General features: G+C 40.8%; 1 protein-coding gene, 2 long non-coding RNA genes and 1 pseudogene across 5 annotated transcripts in view; 3 read left to right on the forward strand and 1 right to left on the reverse strand.

The window, feature by feature from the left end:
* Nucleotides 1-8,121, reverse strand: part of LOC118529142 (uncharacterized) — a 52,035-nt gene extending 43,914 nt beyond the window's left edge. The window contains exon 1 of the long non-coding RNA XR_013443273.1: nucleotides 7,767-8,121. This is a non-coding gene — a long non-coding RNA (uncharacterized LOC118529142). The remainder of the gene's footprint in view (nucleotides 1-7,766) is intronic.
* The window catches only part of BCL2 (BCL2 apoptosis regulator), a 184,695-nt gene that overhangs the window by 64,597 nt on the left and 99,848 nt on the right, over nucleotides 1-20,250 (forward strand). Inside the window, exon 3 of one of the 3 annotated variants that reach the window (XM_078060205.1) lies at nucleotides 1,884-5,577. The exons of the other annotated variants lie outside the window; for them this stretch is intronic. Within the exon in view, the coding sequence (XP_077916331.1) occupies nucleotides 1,884-1,892 (9 nt within the window). The 3' untranslated portion in view covers nucleotides 1,893-5,577. Of the gene's footprint in view, nucleotides 1-1,883; nucleotides 5,578-20,250 lie in introns of those variants that run through there. 3 annotated transcript variants of the gene reach the window in all.
* On the forward strand, nucleotides 7,036-8,798 carry LOC144379832 (uncharacterized). The gene is made up of 2 exons (XR_013443274.1): nucleotides 7,036-7,091; nucleotides 7,959-8,798. It is a non-coding gene; the product is annotated as an uncharacterized LOC144379832 (long non-coding RNA).
* LOC118529084 (proteasome activator complex subunit 1 pseudogene) lies at nucleotides 13,770-14,772 on the forward strand (annotated as a pseudogene).

A 20,250-nucleotide genomic window follows, 5' to 3' on the forward strand; every position in this document is an offset into this window, starting at 1 on the left:
GGAGCTCATATGTGAATGCAGAGATAGAGCTGATAAATGAGTAAAGCCAAAGGTAAGGTGATGGTAGACAACCAAAAGGATAATGCCAGGTAGCTGGGGCAGGGGGAAGACACATTTGGATTAGAATGTCACAGGGGATCTTGCTTTGGTTCCAGGCTTGTAAGATGAGGCAGAGCCACGAGAAGTCCTGGGAGAAGCTTGTGGAGACAGAAGAAAAGAGCCAGGTCTTGGCCTGACATTAGACTCTTCTCTCCTCCCTGTTCCTTAGCCAATGGCCTCATCTCTGTGTTTGCCTCTTGGTGCTAGGACCTGATTACTCTTTAAACCTCTGTGTCATTAGAAATACCCATGGAACAGCTGAAAGCTACTGTCTGCTCGGAATGCTGGTGGTGATGCCTGATGCCGGTGAGCGGGTGTGAGCCGTTCAGAACCCGTTGTCCCTCCGCAGCCCCTCTCCACGGCCCTCCTATTCAGAGAGCACGATGTACAGATGAGAAGATAGGTTGACTTCGTTTCTTAGAGAAAGGTCATAGGAAATACTTTAAAGTACAGTGAGTAGAAAAAAGCAGCAGCCTAGACCTTCAAATACAATTAGGTTAAGATGGGCGAGCTACTGCCGGACAAGTGCTAACTTGGTCATGCCACTTTTGAAACTTTTTGTTTTGCGATAAATATAGACTCACAGGAAGTTGCAAAAATAGCACAGAGAGGTCCCAGGTACTCGTCATCTGGCTTCCCCCAATGGTAGCATCTTGCCTAACTTGAGCTTCGGGTATAATGTAGGTAGAGGATACACCCTACCAACACCAGGAAACTGACACGAGTGAAATCTCCAGAATCTTCTTCAGATTTCACCAGGTTTCACATGCATTCATTGGTGTGTGGGCCTGTATGTGCACTTCACCCCATGTCTAGGTCCCTGTAACCACCCCTCCCATCAGAATACAGAACTATTCCATCACCACCAAGAAACTCCCTTGTTTCGTGGCACTTTTGTGTATGAGGAATAGCCTCAGACGTTATCCTGCATCTCCGGTGGATCATATTCTGGATGAATCTGTAGCGAGCTTGGATAAGTCTCTGCAATCTATTGCTTGGCTTGCCTGCTGTGGAATTTGTAATTGACTTACAGATGGAGATCCTTGGTCTGACTTGTACGAAGAGCATCTGCAAGCCCAGAACAAAACAAAACAAAAATAAAACCACCCGTTTGAATAAGTAACTCTTGACTTCCATCCTGGGAGCCCATCAGTGACACCCAATTGATTTAAGAGGCTAATACCCATCATGTGACCTCAGTTGTTTACTTCTAAGAAGAACAAGACCCTTTCTGATGCCACACACCTCTGGGGACATAACCCCTGACAGGGGCTTTTCCTACAGTATTTCTTGAAGATGGCTGAGGAACACCCCGGAAATGGGTTATCAGGGGTTACCTGGCAAGTGGGGTGCATTCCTCCTTCTAGAAGAGAGAACGAATTACCGAAAAATGCCCGTTCGTGTGTGGTGGGCAGAAGCCTTTAGGATGTGCATTTAGTGAGGACTGGAGGTGCAAGCTGACAGGGAGGCAGCTATAAACAGATTGAGGGAGAGACAACAGACTTAAGGGAAAACATCCGCCTACTGCCTCTGACCTCCAAAAGCTGCATCTGTGGCCTAGCATCAGGCTTGTAATGCTTAAAAAAGGAATGCGAAGGGGCCCAGCGTGGGCTCTGAGAGTTTCTTTTTTTCCTCGAGATTTTCTGTTTGCTTTGCCCAGAATGCTGTCAGGGGCTGATGGAGGAAACTCATATGGGCCTGTTTCCTGAAGCCGAAGTAGCATTCCTTAGCAGCTAACTTTTGAATGAGTGATTTAAAAGACATTTTTACCTGTATTGTTCTAGGCACACTAATCAGAGGAACCCACTTACTTGGCTTAAATGAACCCCCTGGAAATCTCGAGATGGACTCTTCAAAGATCTCGCATTTCAAGAAGTTTTTGGTATTAAAGAAGCTGGAAACCAGAAGAAGGAAGCAGATCATGTTCTCATGGAGCCTCAGAGGAGATTAAGAGCATCTCTCTCTCAATGCTAGGTTGAACTTCACATTTGTCAAACACGTCCCGTGATGTATGCATTATTTTTTTCTCTTCGGTCATTAGTTTGTGTCCTGTGGGCACAGCCCAAGAGGTTGATTCAAAGGAAATAAAGATCAGGTGTTCTGCAACCTTATGGCAGGTTCTCAGGGTGGAAGCAAGAGAGGATCATGAGTAATGAGTTCTGCTCTTCACTCCTGGGCCTTGTCTCTGCTGCTCATACAACCTTCCCAGCTGGTGGCTGGTTCATTTACACTTCATGGTCAGTGACTTTTCCCATGGGGAATGTCACCTGGACCATTGTAACTGAGATGGAAGAAGTTGTCCTAAGTATTGTAAACAGCCTCGTTGGACATGTCACAGTCCCCCCCAGCTTTATACTTCTCTCTTGGTGTCTACTCCACATGATCCCCCTCTGAGCTCCTGTCTGGATTCTCATACATCTAATCCCCAACCCAGATGGCAAGAAGACTCCTGTATCCCGGGGCCACATGGGATATAAGCAGTTTGAAATTTTATGAAATATGAAAGAAGTCCGTGTAAATAATATCCCTTCAGGTACATGACGCTCTTGGCTGGAGCTCTGTTCCGCGTAACGGTGAGAATGGCCTCCATGTTTTGTCGCAGGGAGGAGGAGGGTATGTTGCCGTGAGGAGTGACCGAGAAGGCAAGACTAGAAGGGTAGGAAATTGAATAAACGGAGGAGAGGAACTGGGGATGGTTGTGTGCTAGTATTGCGGAAAAAGCGGTAAAGGACGGTCACTTGCTCTTTGTGCTCAGAATCTATGGCATATTCATTTTCTGCTCTACCATGAGCACGTGATAGATTTTTAACATTCAGTGAAATAAATTAGGCCATACACTGTATGTCCTCTGTTTTACACATTTCTCCTTAATTATATATTAGCCCTGTGTTTAAAAAGGACAAGCTACATTAAAGTCAGATAATTTGCCTCAAGTCACATAGGTTGAATTGGTAGATTTGAACTCAGGTCTTTTGAGTCCCCAAGCGTACCTTCTATTTGCAGTCAGTGTTTCCTATTCTATTTGCAAATCAGTGGTTTCTCATTTTCTTAAGGCGCAGAATCCTTCTGATTTTTTGAACCTGGTCCAGGTGCTGAGGAGAGGCTTGGAAAGGCTCAAACTTCATTTTTTTTTCTTTCTTACAAGAAATCTCTAGAACTGTTTCATGATACCCTGGGGATGATGGACACAGTTTCAAGATCCACACCTTAGAGTAGTTCATCTCAAAAAATGTCTGTGGGTACTCGTTTGTAGGTTGTTTGCGGTGTATTTTCTCATACCTCGAAAGCAACTGGTTGAATTTTTCCAAACCAAGCAGTCGACCTTCTGCCTTTGTATCCTTTGAGTTCCCACCACAGTTCAGATCCAGCGCCTTTTTAAAGAATTGTATTTTACACAAAGGTAGCTGGACAGTGAGGGAAAGAATAAGGGTGGGTGGGGCACTCTCAAACCAGGTCAGGGTGATCAGCCTGGGACATCTTGTTTTCATCCATATTCTCGTAGCTACCCTTTACTTCTCTGTGTGTTTGCTGGGCTCTTGAAATTCTATTGTGCTCTTTGTAGCTGGATGTTTTCCAGAGGGTCATCAAGAGAAAGGAGGATGTATCTTCTGCATTAATAACCTTTGGCAGGAAAATCAGACCAAATGATCTGGTAGAGAGCGGGAACGAGGGGGGTGCATTTATTCCCCCTTTCCAGGAAAGTGTCAAGTTCACCATGCCCCAGCACCAGACTCTTCACCCAGTAACTCTGAGATCTTATATCAAGTTTACTCAATAATGATGAGGTCAGTGGCAAAACTACTACCCCATTTTTGAGGGATAAGAATTGTTCCTTTTAAAGGCATATAATAAACAAAATAAGGGACCATGAAGTATACTTGGAGTAGCAGCTAATTTCTGTATGTACGTTCCTGTTTTTTTTTTTTTTTTTAAGTGGATTAATTAATGTGGAGCTCCAAAACAACTCTTAAATATTTACATTTTCTGCACTTTAATTACTGATAATCACAGGGAACATATGAAAATTTAGAGAATATACTAAGGTTTATGGCAGAGATAAACACCATAGATCAGGGGTCCAAAACCATGCCCTGTGGACCAAATCTGTGTTGCCACTTATTTTTGTAAATAAAGTTTTATTGGAACAGAGCCATGCCTATTTGTTTATGGATTGTCTGTGGCTGTTTTCCTATAATAGCAGCAGAGTTGAGTAGTTAGGATAGAAACAATATATCTTAAAATATTTGCTATCTGGCCCTTTACTGAAAAAGTTTTCCAACCCCTGCCATAGACATCTCCATGATATTTATTTACTCATTGATTCTGTGAACACTAATTATGTTACAGACACTCTGGGGAAATACAAAGGTGAATAAAACAGTCCCTAATGTCCATGAACTTAAAATGTAACAGAGACGTGTACTCTGAGAGTCACCTGATGAGGTGGACTGCAACACCTACTACGGACGAGAAATAATTAAATTGCTGTGTGGTTCAAAGACGGTGAAGGCCCCCGACAAAGGGAAGGAATTGGGACCAGCAAGAGGATATTGCTTTCATAACCATGGCTCACAGCGACTTCCCAATGGGAACTTCATGAGAAGTAAGAGTCATTTCCTTCATGGAATTTTATAAATTGTAGTATCCAAAAGGTGGAAGTGATTTAGGATATTACTTAGCGTCCAAATTTCTTTATCTGGAAGCATATATTTCCTCTGTAGTTACAGGGAAATCATATTTCTAGAAAATGTTTAAAGATTTGAAGGAAGGCTTCCTTCTTTAGGGTGGGAAGACAGAAGAAATTCTTTTTCCTTTTTTACTAACTGTTCACTGACCAAAGGAGTATGAAATGGTACGGGCCTTAAAGAAGGGGTCTTGACAGGAGACCTCTCAAATGTCAGATGGATTAAAAACAAGGTAAAATTACAGAACCCAACCATGAATACGCATGACTCAGTGTCAGTTCTCTCTCTGTCCTCTCCACAATGCCACAATGTACAAGTGGACATGGAGCTTTTGGTAAAAGTTGAGGTCAAATGCCACCACGCCCTGGGAAGACTACATGCAGGAAGTTTCCTGAGCCCTCCCAGGATTAATGTCTGCCTCTTCGTTTCTGGCCTGTTTGAGGGCAGGGATCATGCCTTTTGGATTTTTTGATCGCCACTGGTGCCTACCCCATTATTTGTGTTTGCCAAATATCTATTGGTTTAACATGAATTGAACGCAGACCCACACTGTGCATTCAAAAGCGAAGTGGCGGATTTTGGTAAAGGACCCAAGAATTTCAGGTTAGTCTACAAATGAAACAAGTGAGACTCTTTCCATTCTGCTTCCATCAAAGGAGCAGAATTGTTGGTGAAATTCTGGCCACACATTCTCTATACTTATAACGATAAAGATGCCAGAGAGAATGCAGCTTGGTTGTGGTTGTGACGTTTTCCCCACTGAAAGCATAGTATTTTGACTGATAGACCCTGTTTGGTGCAAAAGCGACTCAAAGAAAAATAATATTGGACCCCTAATAGGTCATTTTAATCTTAGGAAGCACCAAGCCCGAATATTTCGTACTGCCTCCCTCTAAGTAGGAGAGCCCCCGGAGCTGGCCACCTGGCCGCAGCGTCCCCTGGGGCCCCGGCCTCCCCTTTCCAAGAAGCCCAAACCATCCTGTCTCCGAATGGTTCCCACTGCTGGCTTTCACCATTGCCTGGGGGCCAGGAGCCAGGCCTGTGCCCCGGATAGAGACTACAAGAGGGAGACAGGGTCCGGACGGTCACCTGGCTTGTCCCCTTCCCCTCCGTTAGCCCGGAGGGGGCTGTCCAGCCCTTGTGGACGAGGAACACGCTGTAGGGCATTTTTTGACAAAGACATACAGTCGCTGTGTGCACACTCGAGGGCCGCATTCTATCAAAACCATCTAAATAAACAGAGACGCTGCCGTCTCCCCGAGCCCCACGGTGTATTTATGAATGGGATTGCTTCATCGTCATTTTCTTTTCATGTCGGTAGCTGGGAAGTCAGAAAGCATTACCTCTACAACGGGGAAAAAAACATTGCGAATGCCTGCCTCCCCAGCCGGCTGAGGCCGCAACCAGCAAACAGAATTACTTCACCCGCCGTCATGGGCCCCCTCCCTGTGGGATCTTTCCCGAGATTCTGATTTATAACGCTCACTTTTGAAGGCCTAGAAATGCGTAGGTGAGATTAAATTACTGATTATCCTGAAGCCCTGTTTTCACTGCAGCCTTTCTGGACGGCCGCTGATCCCGTCCTGTTGCAAGCATTCGGTGGCATGAATCCACTCGGTTTCTGCCCACATCACTGCATTCCTGGGATGCCTTTACAGGCCTTCGCAAGATCATCTGACAGCCGTCTGTGGGGTCAATGAACTTTAGACATAATTAAACATTCGCAGTTAGGAGAATTAATTTTTTTCTCCTCCCTGAAAACCGGAGAGAGCGTACACGTTATGTGGCCCTCCATGTACTGAGCAGAAGTTCTGGGGCGCGATCGGGCCAGTTTCACATGATTTAATGCTGAACCGAGGAAGAAAGTGATTGCATCCTCTACCGGGCCTCACAGAACGGTCACCACCCACACTGTTTATTCAGACTCGGATCTTGGCCATTTGGGGTTTAAGCCAGAAGAGAGGGGGAAAAAAAATCCAACCCTGGAATGAACACTTTTGAAACTCTGTATTCTTCATGAAATAGGGCCAACGATTCTTTTAAAAATCTATTTAAAATCAATTACTAGGCTCCTATCTTCATTTATAACGGATTGTTAACGACAGCTAATTTTCTCCGTTTCCATCCAGCTTTGGCGCTGAGGCTGGGATTGGAATCCTAGCTCTGTTTTGCCTGGGTATCTGATGCTACCACCAAACTATGTGTGGGTAATTGGGCAACTCTGACCTTTGACCCGCTTTCCATAAAATAAGAAGGAAAGGTGTGAGGAGGCAAGGAATCACATGAAAACAAGCCTGCGGGCTGGCAGTAAGTGTAAGATCTACAGGAGGTGTATATAATAATGAGAAGAGGAGGGCAAGGCAAGAAGGTGGATCGGGTGCCTGGGAGGACGGTCGATCCGACACCAGGTCCTTCTGTCTCTAGGCAGGATTGCAAAAAATCGTCTCTGATATGTGAGGTTGTATCGGGTTTCTAAAGATCTCTAGAGGAGATTCTGGAACCTCCCTTGGTTACCCACCCTACGGTTTGGCAGTTCCTATAGCCAGGAAATTCTTTCTTATTTCTAACCTAAAATGTGCGTGTAGTGCTGCCTCGGGGGCTGAGTTGTTGGTCGGGACCCCGCCCCCCCCAACCTCCCTGCAGCATGTATGACTGCAGGGATGGAATGGGGCATATTCCCTGCTGCTTAGTTAAAGCTACAGTCATGTGACCCCCCTACCTAACAGTTCCCAGACTCCAAGAGTGGGGACGGCGCTGGGGAGCTGGGCGGAGGAGGACTGTTTATTGACTTCCAGACACCAAGTACTATTACTAGGCATTTGGTGTATGTCACCAGGGGGAAGAACATAGCTGGGACATGTCCCAGGACTGAGCCTCAAAACCATGTGCAAATATTAAATGCAGAAGCTCTTTCAGATTTTAAAAGAAAGGGGAAAACAAATCCTGAAAAACAGGGTAAGTAGATTCTAGAATTTCACTGACCTTGAGATGGCAGTCCACCTTCTCCGTTTGAAAGAAGAAGAGCTGAAAGGCAGAGCATATGAGGGACCAATCCCGGACCAGATCTCAGGGCTTGCGTCCCGACTGCAGCGTCCTGTTGGCCCAGGGTGCTGTGCTCTGAAGGCGAAGTGACCAGAACGGAGGTCACTTCTCTCACTTCCTCCTCCTCCGCAGGTGCACAGTGAATAATCAGCCTCTCCACGAAAGAATTACGGATTCATTGAAAAGCTGTCAGATGACCGGGGCAGCCTGTCTTCTTCCCTTTTTATCAAGTTATGTCATTGTCCTTCCTCAGGCTGCGGTTTGTCCCAGAAGGGAAGAGGCTGTCCTCTCCTTCGGCCGCCTACCCTACCCTGAATTGCGCCATGTTCCAGTTCCCTGTGTTACATAAATTACTGAATGAGTGGCGTGAGCCTCGCAATGTGATGCCCGGGGGCTCCGAGCCCTCTGATGGTAAACCGTGTGCCCGCCTGCCCACTCCTCCTTCACCTTCATCATCGGTCCATAAGAGTAACATTTGCCCTGGCTGCCTTGGAGGGCCCCTAGGAAAAGTGATGATGTCTGTTGGTATCTTTAAAATGTGCAGAACACGGTATTTTTTTATTATGAACAATTTCAGGCAAACAGGAAATGTGGAGAATAAGATAGCAAATGCATGTGTATTATCATTTTGTCCTATCTTTATGCCGTATGTGCTTTAGATCTTCCCAGCCACCTGTAAAAAAGAGAGAGAGAGAGATAAAGCACCTCCTAGTCCCATTCCCCTTCTCCCTTCCCAGCTTCAATTTAAATTTGATGCTTATTATTACCATGGGTGATTGCATCTTTTACACACATGTGTCCATAGACAGTCTGTATATTTTTAAATGTTTTTAAACTTTCAGTGATATCTTGGGTTTGTGTTCTGTGTTATACGTATAAGATTGATCTGTTGAGAAAGATGTACTTCTGCCTCATCCATGTTCCATTCTGTATAGTAGTCAAAGGAAGGACATTAAAGTTGTTTCTCACTTTTTTAAAGTGCCCTTTTGAAGGATATTATAGTTGTTTCTAACTCTGTGACGTTGCAGACAGTGCTTCAGCATGCACACATGCTTTGCACACATGTGGAAGAGTTTCTCTTGGGTGTGTGTGTGCATGTGTGTGTGTGTTTGTACGTGTGTGTGTGTGTGTACCACATTTTAAAAAGATTTTTTTATAGGGGCACCTGGCTGGCTCAGTTGGTAGAGCATGTGACTCTTGATCTTGGAGTTGTGAGTCGGAGCCCTGTGTTGGGTGTAGAGATTACTTAAAAATAAAATCTTTTTTTTTTTTTAAGATTTTATTTCTTTATTTGAGAGAGAGAGCACGAGGGGAAGAGGGGCAGTGGGAGAGGGAGAAGCAGGCTCCCCACTGAGCAGGGAGCCTGCCATGAGCCCGATCCCAGGACTCTTGAGACCATGACCTGAGCCAAAGGCAGATGCTTAACCAACTGAGCCACCCAGATGCCCCCAAAATAAAATCTTTTAAAAAAAGATTTTTTTATAGCAAATGTTGACAGTTTGTCTCTTTCTACCTCACCCTGATCTCATCCCTTCTCAAAGGTATAGATGCAGATGTGCAATTTCTGGGTCTGAGGGCAGAAACATCATCAACTTCAGTAGACATTGCCAGATTGCTCTCCCAGCAATATGGGAGGGTTCTCCTTGCTCTGCATTTCTCCCAACGTGGCATCATCAGGCTTTTATGTGTTGCTTGTCTGATAGATTGTAAAGGTATTTTACTGTGGTATTGATTTATATTTCTCTGATTCCTGGGGATGTTCTGCTTTTCTTTCTCATGAACATTGGTGATGGGGGTTTCTTTTTCTACATATTACCACTTTGTAGACTTTGATCATTTTTTTTGTAGTGGGTTGTTTTTTTCCTTATAGATTAAAAAAAATCCTGGATTTAAAAAAAATTCTAGTACAGTTAACATATAATGTCATATTAGTTTCAGGTATATAGTATAGTGATTCAAAACTCCTATATATTCCTCAGTGCTCATCATCTAAAGTGTACTCTTGACTCCCCTTCACCTGTTTCCCCCATCCCCCCACTCACCTCTCCTCTCCTCAGTCTGTTCTCTATAGTCAGGAGTCTCTTTTTTGGTTTGTCTTTTTCTTTGTTCATTTGCTTGGTTTCTTAAATTCCACACATGAGTGAAACCACATGGTATTTGGCTTCCTCTGACTGACTTATTTCATTTAGCATTATACTCTCTAGATCCATCCATGTTGTTGCAAATGGCAGGATTTCATTCTTTGTTTATGGCTGAGTGATATACCATTGTGTGTTTTATATACGTACATACACACACCACATCTTTATCCATTCATCTATCGATTGGCACGTGGGCTGCTTCCGTAATTTGGCTATTGTAAATAATGCTGCACTAAACATAAGGGTGCATATATCTTCTCGAAGTAGTGTGTTCATATTCTCTGGGTAAATACCCAGTAGTGGAATTACTGGATTATATGGTAATTCTCTTTTTAATTTTTTGAGGAACCTCCATACTGTTTTCCACAGTGGCTACACCAGTTCCTATTCCCACCAACAGTACACGAGGGTTCCTTTTTTTCCTCATCCTTGTCAACACTTGTTTCTTGTGTTTTTGATTTTAGCCATTCTGACAGGTGTGAGGGGATATCTCATTGTGGTTCTGATTGGCACTTCCCTGACAATGAGTGATGTTGAGCTTCTTTTCATGTGTCTGTTGGCCATCTGGATGTCTTCCTTGGAGAAATGTCTATTCATGTCTTCTGCCCATTTTTGGTTTTTTTTGGTGTTGAGTTGTATAAGTTGTTTATATATTTTGGATACTAACCCTTTATTGGATATGTTATTTGTGAATATCTTCTTCCCTTCTGTAGGTTACCTTTTGGTTTTGTTGATTGTTTTCTTTGCTCTTTTATTTTGATGTCTCAACTGGATTTTTTTTTTTTAATCTTCTATCTCTCAGTCTGTTTCTTGCTTTTAAGCTTTGTCTTTTTGGTGTCTTTTGTCACGAGTTTTAAAATCAAATTTATCACCACTTTTTCCTGTCTTTTTTTTTTCCCCATTGTATCATTCCCTAGCCCAAGATTATAAAAATAGTGACTGTATTTTTTCTAAACATTTTAAAGTTAACTATAATTCTCTTGGAACTCATTTGTGGATATAGTGTGAGTTTGAGTCTATTTTTTTCCCATATGAATAACCAGTTGTCCCAAACCATGTATTAAATAGTTCAGCCCTTTCCCACAGTCTTATAATGCTACCTCTGTCTCATCCCAAGTTCTGTTACATGGAGGGGCTCTCTCTATTGCTTTGGTGTAGTTATCTATATCTGCCCCAATCCTAATGTGTCTGAAATATAAGGCTTTAATTAATGTCTTAATATCTACTTGGACAGTGCCCACCTTATACCTTTTCAATATTGTCCTGGCTGTTTTTTTACCTTAATTCTTCTATGTGAATTTTTAAACCAGCTTAAAATGTCCATGAAAATTCTTTCTGGGATTTTAATATGAATTACATTGAATTTATATATTAATTTAAAAGGAATTAATATTGATGTTGAATCTGCAACTCTATGAGTGTGATATATATCTCTGTTTATTTAGGTCTTATGACTTTCAGTGAAGTTTAATAATTTGCTTTAGATTTATTCCGAGGTTTGTCATAGTTTATTGCTATTGCTAATGGAATCTTTTAAAAACTACATTTTCTAATTGATTGTTGCTGATAAGGATGCCATGAGTGTTTGTATATTAATCTTGTCTCCAGTGTTCTTGCCAAACTCTCTTATTACTTATAATTGTTTGTAGTTTCTTTTGGATTCTCTTATGTAGACAGTCTTATCATCTGCAAATAATGCTTCTTTTGTTTCTCTGTTTTTAATCCTTATTTCCCTTACTCCTTGTTCTTGCTTTATTGCATCAGTTCTGTATCTCACACAATGATGAATGGAAGGGTGCTGGAGAAAGCATATTTGTCTAGTTTCTGACTTTAAAGGAAATGTGTTCCTAAATTTTATTGTAGGTTCTTCATAGAAACTACTTCTTAATTAAAACTTCCTTCCGTTCTTGGTTGGCTAGGTATTTCATTGCATTTTAAAATTGTGAAGGGGCGTTAAATTTCATTAAATACTTTTTCTGCATCTATTGACATGATTATATAGTTTTTCCTTTTTAATCTGTAAGCGTGCTAAATAACATTAGTTAATGTTAAATCTTTCTTGAGCTTCTAGGATAAACCCTACTAAATCATCACAAATACACAAACCCACATCACACATTAATCATGTGATAAATATGATATATGTGATACATCATATATGTCAGATTAAAAACATATTTTTTTAAAGAAATAGTATATATACACACACCACACTGCTGGATATGTTTGCTGATATTTAGGATTTTTGCATTGATATTTTGAACTGAGATTGATTTACTGCTTTCCTTTTTTGTATTGTCAGTCTATTTCTAAAATCCAGCTCTAGACTGAACTTATAAAAATACATTCAGAAGCATTTGCTATTTCTCTATTTTTTGTGTGTCAATTTTGGTAACATACTTTTCTAGGAGATTTTTTATTTCATCTGTTTTTAGATTTATTGCTTTAAAGCAGAGAACAGAATTCTCATACTTAAAAGAATAAATACTGTATTTAGAGTTATGGGTTTTTTTATGCCTAATAGTGTTTATTTCTGCCTTCTTTTATTTCTCTTATTCATTCTTGTTGAATATCTACCTATTTTATTAGTTTTTTCAAAAAAATCAACCTTTATTTTCTTCCTACTCTATATTGTTTCTTTGTTTTTACTTTATTGATTTGTTGTTATTATTATTATTGCCTTCCTATTACTTTATCCATTTGTGGAAAAAGAATTTTCTTCCATTGTCTTTATTTTATTGCTCTTTATCTTCTTAATTTTTTCTTGTTTTCTGATATTGCATTTAATGCTAAGCATTCCTTCTACTGAAATCTAGGGTTTCAACTATTGTTCAGTCCTACATGTTTTGTTACTTTCATTTCTATTTCATATTAATAACTTAGTAGTGTGTTTTTGAAATTTCAAATGTACTTGGGCTTGGTGGCTGTGGTTTTGTTATTGATTTCAACTTTTATTGTGTTTTGGTTGATGACTGTGGTCTGAATGTTAGCAGGTCTTTGAAATTTGTTGGGACTTGCTCTGTGGCCTAGAACCTGGTCAATTTTTGTAAACATTTCATGTGTATTCTTTATTAGGTGGAGGGTTCTCTTTCCATATCCATTAGATGAAGTTTTAATATACATTTTATAATCTTCTGTATTTTTTCTGCTTTATAGCTTGGTCTATTGATTTCGTGAGATGTGTGCTGAAATCTCTCACTATAATTTGAATTGTTACATTCACAGAATTAACTCAGTTTTTGCTATATATATACTTGACACTGTACTGTTAGGTCTACAGCAGGCTTCCTGGTGAATATCCTTTTATCATTAAACGGCAACCTTCATTATCCGCCCCCCCCCCCCCAGCCCAGCAAATGCTCTTGGCTCTGAAGTCTATTTGATTGGATTCATTTATTCATTCAATTAAAAGAAATATTTATTGAATATTTATTATTTGTAGGGACGCTTACTTTTTGAATGCATTATTTTATGTGGATCCCTGCTGTAACAGTATGTTTTAGGCTTCTGTCCTGTAAACAGCTAGAGTTTTACAAAATTAAATCTGAAGATTTCTGTTGGGCGCCTGGGTGGCTCAGTTGGTTAAGCAACTGCTTTCGGCTCAGGTCATGATCCTGGAGTCCCAGGATCGAGTCCCACATCAGGCTCCCTGCTCGGCGGGGAGTCTGCTTCCCCCTCTGCCCTTCCCCCCTCTCATGCTCTCTCTCTCTCTAATAAATAAATAAATAAATCTTAAAAAAAAAATCTGAAGATTTCTGCCTTTTAATGGCTTTGTTTAAGCCATTTACATTTATTTTGATAAGTCATATATTTGGAATTCAGTAGGAACCCAAATGTTTTCTATACGCCATGCTCCTTCTTTACTTACTTTTTCTTCCTATTCTGTCTTCTATTAGATGACTTGAGTTTTCCTGTTGATTTTGCTTTCCTTTCCCTGTGTCCACTCCTTGCTCCTTGTGCAGGGCTAGGCCCCCTGGCCCTGGCCACCACACTCAAAGTCTAGCCTGAATCCCAAGCCCAGGTGGATAGGTTCTGTGAAGACAGATGACCTATTCAGGAGTGATTTCCCCAAGAAGACTTCTGAGCTAGCAGCATTTGTAAAGGATCCAGCTCTCAGTGAAGCTAACCTGAGCAATCTAAAGGCCCCTTTGGATATTCTGTGCTTGATCCCATGAAGGGGAAAGAGAAGGAAGAGCAGAAGAAACTGCAGGAGAAGGAAGAAATGCATTAAAAGATGAAAGGGCAAGCTGAAGGCCAAGGTTTTCCCAGTAGTCCAGTGAATGGCAAGATCATGATCCTCTTATAGCACCTGACACCTGGGAATGAGGATGTCACTGAGCAGTCAGCCTGGTCCTTATCTGGCTACAGCTGCAGATACCTCAGATTGAGGAGAGGATCCGTCTTGGAGTGGCTGTCCAGCAGCAGGTGTGTGAGCTGATGACCACCCTTCACCCCGAGCTGGAAGCCTCCCACACTCCAGTCTCCAAGGATTCCTCTGAATGGGGCAATGTAGCCAAGCAGTCCCATGGATGCAATGATCCACAGCTGGTGTACGAGCTGGATGAGGCAGAGTCGTGGGACTTTGGCGGGTGGTCATGGAGATCCACCATGTTCAAGAAGCTCAAGAAGCCCAGGGAAGAAACAAAAGGAATGATGGATTCAGAGCCCTGCCTTTCATTATGTGATGAGCCCAGCAGATACATTCCTGCCTCTAACTGGAGCTCCAGACTTTCCCCACCTTCCTCCTCTTGAGGTTTCTCCCTTCACCTTGTGTCCCAGGCACAATAAATATGGTTATACCATTAAAAAAAGGATTGCTGTTTTCCTCTTGATTCGTAACGTAGGTGATTTGTTCCGTTATTTTAGCTGTTACCCTTAAACCTTAAAAATTGTATTTAACAGAGTCTAAAATTAAAGTTTATCTGTATCTCTGCTTCCAAAACAATGTAACAGACTCCTTAGAACATTTTTATGAAGCTTTCTCTCTCGTATTCTGATATGACACCATTGGATATTTTATCATCTATATTTTGTTTCTTTTTGTCCCCAACCAATTTTTTTTTACAAATCTACTTTTCAAAATTTATCAAAACATATGCCGTTTTATTTACACTGTAGTTAAGAGCATGTGATCTAAAAGCAAACTGCCTGAATTTGAATCCCAATTTTATTTAAGTCACTTAGAATGGTGTCTGGTATGCAGTAAAGTACAGAGTAAGCCCTCAGTAAATGTTACTGATGTTGCTTCTTGGATTCTGTTCATCCTTTCTCAGTTCAAATACTTCTTACTAAAGTACACCTTGGAGTAGTTATTACATCAAGGATTTGAGAATATTAAACTATCTCAGTCTCTATCTGAAAATATCTTTAATTTACCCTCAGTCTTGAATAATGATTTTTTAGGTATAGAATTCTATGTAGATATGTTTCCTCAGCATTTGAAATTATTACTTCTTTGCCTTCCAGCACCTATCATTGATGAGATGAAGTTGTTGCTAGTCTGTCGTTTGCTTAGCTGTGTCTATTTTTTTCTCTCTAATTGCTTTACAGGTTTTTTTTTTCTTTTGGTTCTTGTCTTTGATGATCTGCAGTTTCACCACAATCCCGTCTGGGATTCAATATGCTTGTTAAATCTAAGGATTTCTAATATTCATCAATTCTGAAAAATTCTGTCATAATCTCTGAATGTTGTCTCTCCCCAGTTGTTTGTTACAGCTTCCCTAGCCTGCTGTTACATGTATGTTAGACCTTGGTATTCTCTTCCTCATGTCTCTTAACCATTTTTTTTGTATTTCCCAATCTCTGTTTTCCTGTGGTTGATTTTTTTCTTAATCCCCTACCCTTTCCATTCCTGTCCTCCTAAGGTAAGCAATGTAAACATCTGGCATGCATCCTTCCACACATTTCTTGACGCTCATATAAACACATGGCACATATATATCCATATAAATTAAATAACAGTGTTTTGGTTTTGTTTGCAAAAAAATCCAGTCATACCATATGCATTACTTCACAACCAATCTTGCTCTTTTAGTAACATACTCAGGATGTCCTTCCAGATAAATAGATACAAATTTAACCAGTTGTTAAAAATAGCTAATTAAATTCTAAGGTATGGCTGTTATGTGATTTATTGAGCTGTTCCACACTATTGGTGAACACAAGTTATTTTCAGTTTTATGTCTCCATAAACATTGTAGACAAAAACATCCTTGTACATAATTACTTATGTGCTGTTTCCTTAATTTCTATGGGAACAAATTCTACCCTACCCTGCTTTGCCCAGTCCCCTTCCTAAAGAACATCACTTTCTATATTTTAGCTTTTTCTTCTGATATATATATATATATCGCCACATGCCTAAGTTATGTATATACTTTCTTTAATTTTATCAATTTTCTTCATAATACCATAACTTTATTCTAGTAAATAAAGACCTAGCTTTTTTACATAACTGTATCCACAGCTTACCCTCCGCTTTCTCCCAGTATAATTATATGCAGTGTTTTATTAAATCAAGTGTTAGTGTTTTCCCTATTTTGCCTATGTAAATAACATTATCAGCAGAACTTTTTATTTTCATGAAGTTAATATCTGTCTTGTTTTTTTCATTTCCTTAGTGTTCTTCATACCTATTGCAGATTTTCCCTATATCTTGCATAGCCTCACAAGTACATTTTGCCACAAGGCTGATGACATCAGTAATCTGTTGGTTCCACTTATTTTCTTGGTGACATCCTTTCTGCAGACTTCCATTTTCCTTTTATCTGAACTTTTCTCTGTGCCTGCTGTACACCTATCATGCTGGGATATCTCTTGTTATTCTAGAACCTTCCATTGCCTTTCTTCTGAGTTGGATCCCCTTTGCTGATTTACTTCATTGCTTGAGGGAGCACACCCTCCAGCAGGATATCAGAATCAAAACCTAGTGCAGGGCAGTGGCCCTCAGTATGTCTTTCTCTTGATTCACCTGGCCCAGTTGGATGGATTGCTCTCTATGCCTGGGGTCCAGCTGTCTGCTCCCTTCACCCCATGATCCCTCTATACCTTAGTCTTAATGTGGGATTGCATAAAATTCCCTCTTTTTTCCACTTACTCATTTTAGTGTTTCCCAGCCTGCATAACCTATCAAAAATGGACCCACAAAAGATATATATCCACATTTTGAATGTCTCTAAAGGTCTTTATTCTCTCTTCTCACTTGATGCCTTGTCCGTCTTGCACAAGGAAATCTAAGTCAAAAATAAATTTTCTTGGGGCGCCTGGGTGGCTCAGTCGTTAAGCGTCTGCCTTCGGCTCAGGTCATGATCCCAGGGTCCTGGGATCGAGCCCCGCATCGGGCTCCCTGCTCGGTGGGAGGCCTGCTTCTCCCTCTCCCACTCCCCCTGCTTGTGTTCCCTCTCTCGCTGTGTCTCTCTCTGTCAAATAAATAAATAAAATCTTTAAAAAAATTTTTTCTTCTGAAGTTTGAAGATGTTGCTCTTATGTATGCTAACTCCCAGTGTTGTGGTTAGACTAAACCCATTCTCATTCTTGATGCGTTGTACCTGATTTTTTTTTTTTCTTTTTCCCTAGAACTCATAGAATCTTGCCTTTTCCCCAGGATTCTAAATTTCACAGTAATTTTCCTCTTCATGAATCTGTTTTCACTTATTGTACTGAGCACTCAGTGTGTTCTTTCAATATGCTGATATTTGCTTCTCTCTATTAGCTCCATTTTTCTTTCCAGAACTCCTATTATTTGTGTGTTGTACTTTCTAGGCCAGTCCTCTGATTTTCTCACATTTTCTTTCCTGTTTTCTGTTTCTTTATCATTTTGCTCTTTTGGGGGCAATTTCTTAAACTTCAATTTCCAACCTGTCAATTGGGTTTTCTTTTTTGTTATTGTTTTAAATTTCCTCTTTTCATCTATAAATAGTTGGGGGGTTTTTGTGTGTGTGTGTGTTTTTTTTTTTTTTAGCATTCTGTTCTGTTTTCATGTGTGTGACATTCTCTTAGCTTTCTGAGAAAAAAAAATGTATTCTCTTTTGAAATTTTCTTTTTCCTTCATGATCTCTGTTTCCTCCCCATCACCTTTTCCTCTTTGTCTGTTTTGAACTCTGTTTTTCATGTAGACGCTCTCCTTGCATGTCTGGTAATCCTTGGCTGTCTGCCTTTATTCAAGAATGAAGAACTAATAAGCTTATTAGAAGCCCTGAGGATGTGTGAGGGGCTGGCTGACTTTGAGCATCCCTCTAGAATAATATGTTTATGCCATTTGCTGGGGAACTCCTAAAGTCAACCCCTAAAGATGGGGAATATCGGGGATAGTCAGAATCTCCAGAAAACACTCTTCCAAACTCTCACATGGAGGGTAAAGATCTTCCTGTGAGAGCTGAGAGCTTCAGGGAGGAATAGACTGGAGGGGTCAGCATTCAGAATATGACTTTCTGTTTTGCTGATGGACGGCATCCCACAATCCAGGAATCTTCTCTCCAGAGACAAACCTCCAGTTTTACCCATTGGGATAGAGGCTGCTGCCCAGTAGGATGGAGTTGAGGGGGGGAACCTGAGATCTGGAAATATAATTGGTTCTTAAAAATCTTTCATTCCATTCTCCTTATTTTAGTCACCTCTCTCCTCTTCTCCCTCCCCAGTTCCAGACATAACTAGCGCTATCTGTTCCTGGACTTCTGGAGCGTCTGCTGTTTGGCTCCTAACGTTCCCTATTCCTGGTTTAGAATTCAGCATCCTTTGATCTGCTAGTTCTATTGCTGTTTGTCCATCTGTTTTCCATCTTCCAAAATCTTGTTACTATTATCTCTTCACCTGTTCTCCTTACCCTTGTGGGTTTATGTCTTTTAAATAGTTGTTTTCCCTAGTTTTAGTGAGGATTCATGTGAGACCAACATTAGACATGTGTGTTCAATTCTCCATTTTTATTTAGAAGTCCTTTGTTACATTTTAGCTGATTCCCTCAAATCTATTCGTCTAGTTCACTAGTTCTATATTTGTGTTATTCTACTATCTAACTTTTCCACTGAGTTACTTTTTTTATTAACATATAATGTATTATTTGTTTCAGGGGTACAGATCTGTGATTCATCAGTCTTATACAATTCGCAGTGCACCATAGCACATACCCTCCCCAATGTCCATCACCCAGCCACCCCATCCCTCCCAACCCCCTCCCCTCCAGCAACCCTCAGTTTGTTTCCTGAGTTTAAGAGTCTCTTATGGTTTGTCTCCCTCTCTGATTTCATCCTGTTTGATTTTTCCTTCCCTTCCCCTATGATCATCTGTCTTGTTTCTCAAATTCCACTGAGTTATTTTTAAGAGTTTTATTTTTTTATTGTATTTTGCTTTGTTTTTTTCAGATCTGCCTATTTTCTATTCCATTTACTCTTATTTCATTCTGGTTTTTAGTCTTTCTTATACCACTTTAGTAATTGTAAGCAATCTTATTTTGTAATCCATTTCAGATTCTAGTATTTTTCCAGTTCTTAGGATTTTAGTTTTTCAAAATTTCCCTTTATGACTATCCCTCATGGTAGTTTATTTCCGTGTGTGTGTGTGTGTGTGTGTGTGTGTGTGTTTTGGCAAGTTCATCTCACACAGATTTCTTTTCTATGGGAATCTTGAGTCCTGAGTTGTGACATTGTCCCTACATGGTGGCCACATACTTGTTTTTGTCTGGTGATCTAAGGAATTTCGGTGGTCCTAGAATTGTGTGTATGTTCATTTCTCGTCATGGGACTCCTACACCTAGATGTATAGATAGTGTAAATTCTGATCCTACAACTGAATATGGTTCATGTTTAGGGCTTTGATTTTGTCAAGGGGTCCTAAGTTCTGAATATAAGGCAATTATCTGCCCTTTATCTTTGGCCTAAAGGGCAGAGTGCTTTTAGTTTCTTTTTCATGGATAAGGTGACTTGTTAAGGCTTTGAGATTTATGAACGGGGCTCAGTTCTGGCCCCCCTGCCTCATACAGAACCAAGACCATGCCCCTTCATGAGCATTAGAATCTAATCATGATCCCCAGATTTCTAGGAGCATTTGTGTAAATCTGAAACTCTCTTTGGGTATCATGGAGTCAACTTTTTGTTAAAGCTCTGGTTTCAATTTTTTTTTTTTTAAGATTTTATTTATTTAAGAGAGACAGAGAGGGAGAGAGAGAGAGAGAGGAGCAGAGGGAGAGGGACAAGCAGGCTCTGCACTGAGCATGGAGCCCAATGTAGGGCTGGATCCCACAACCCTGAGATCAAATCAAGAGTTGGACGCTGGGCTGACTGAGCCACCCA

Source organism: Halichoerus grypus, chromosome 13, assembly GCF_964656455.1.
Source record: "Halichoerus grypus chromosome 13, mHalGry1.hap1.1, whole genome shotgun sequence".
NCBI lineage: Eukaryota > Metazoa > Chordata > Mammalia > Carnivora > Phocidae > Halichoerus > Halichoerus grypus.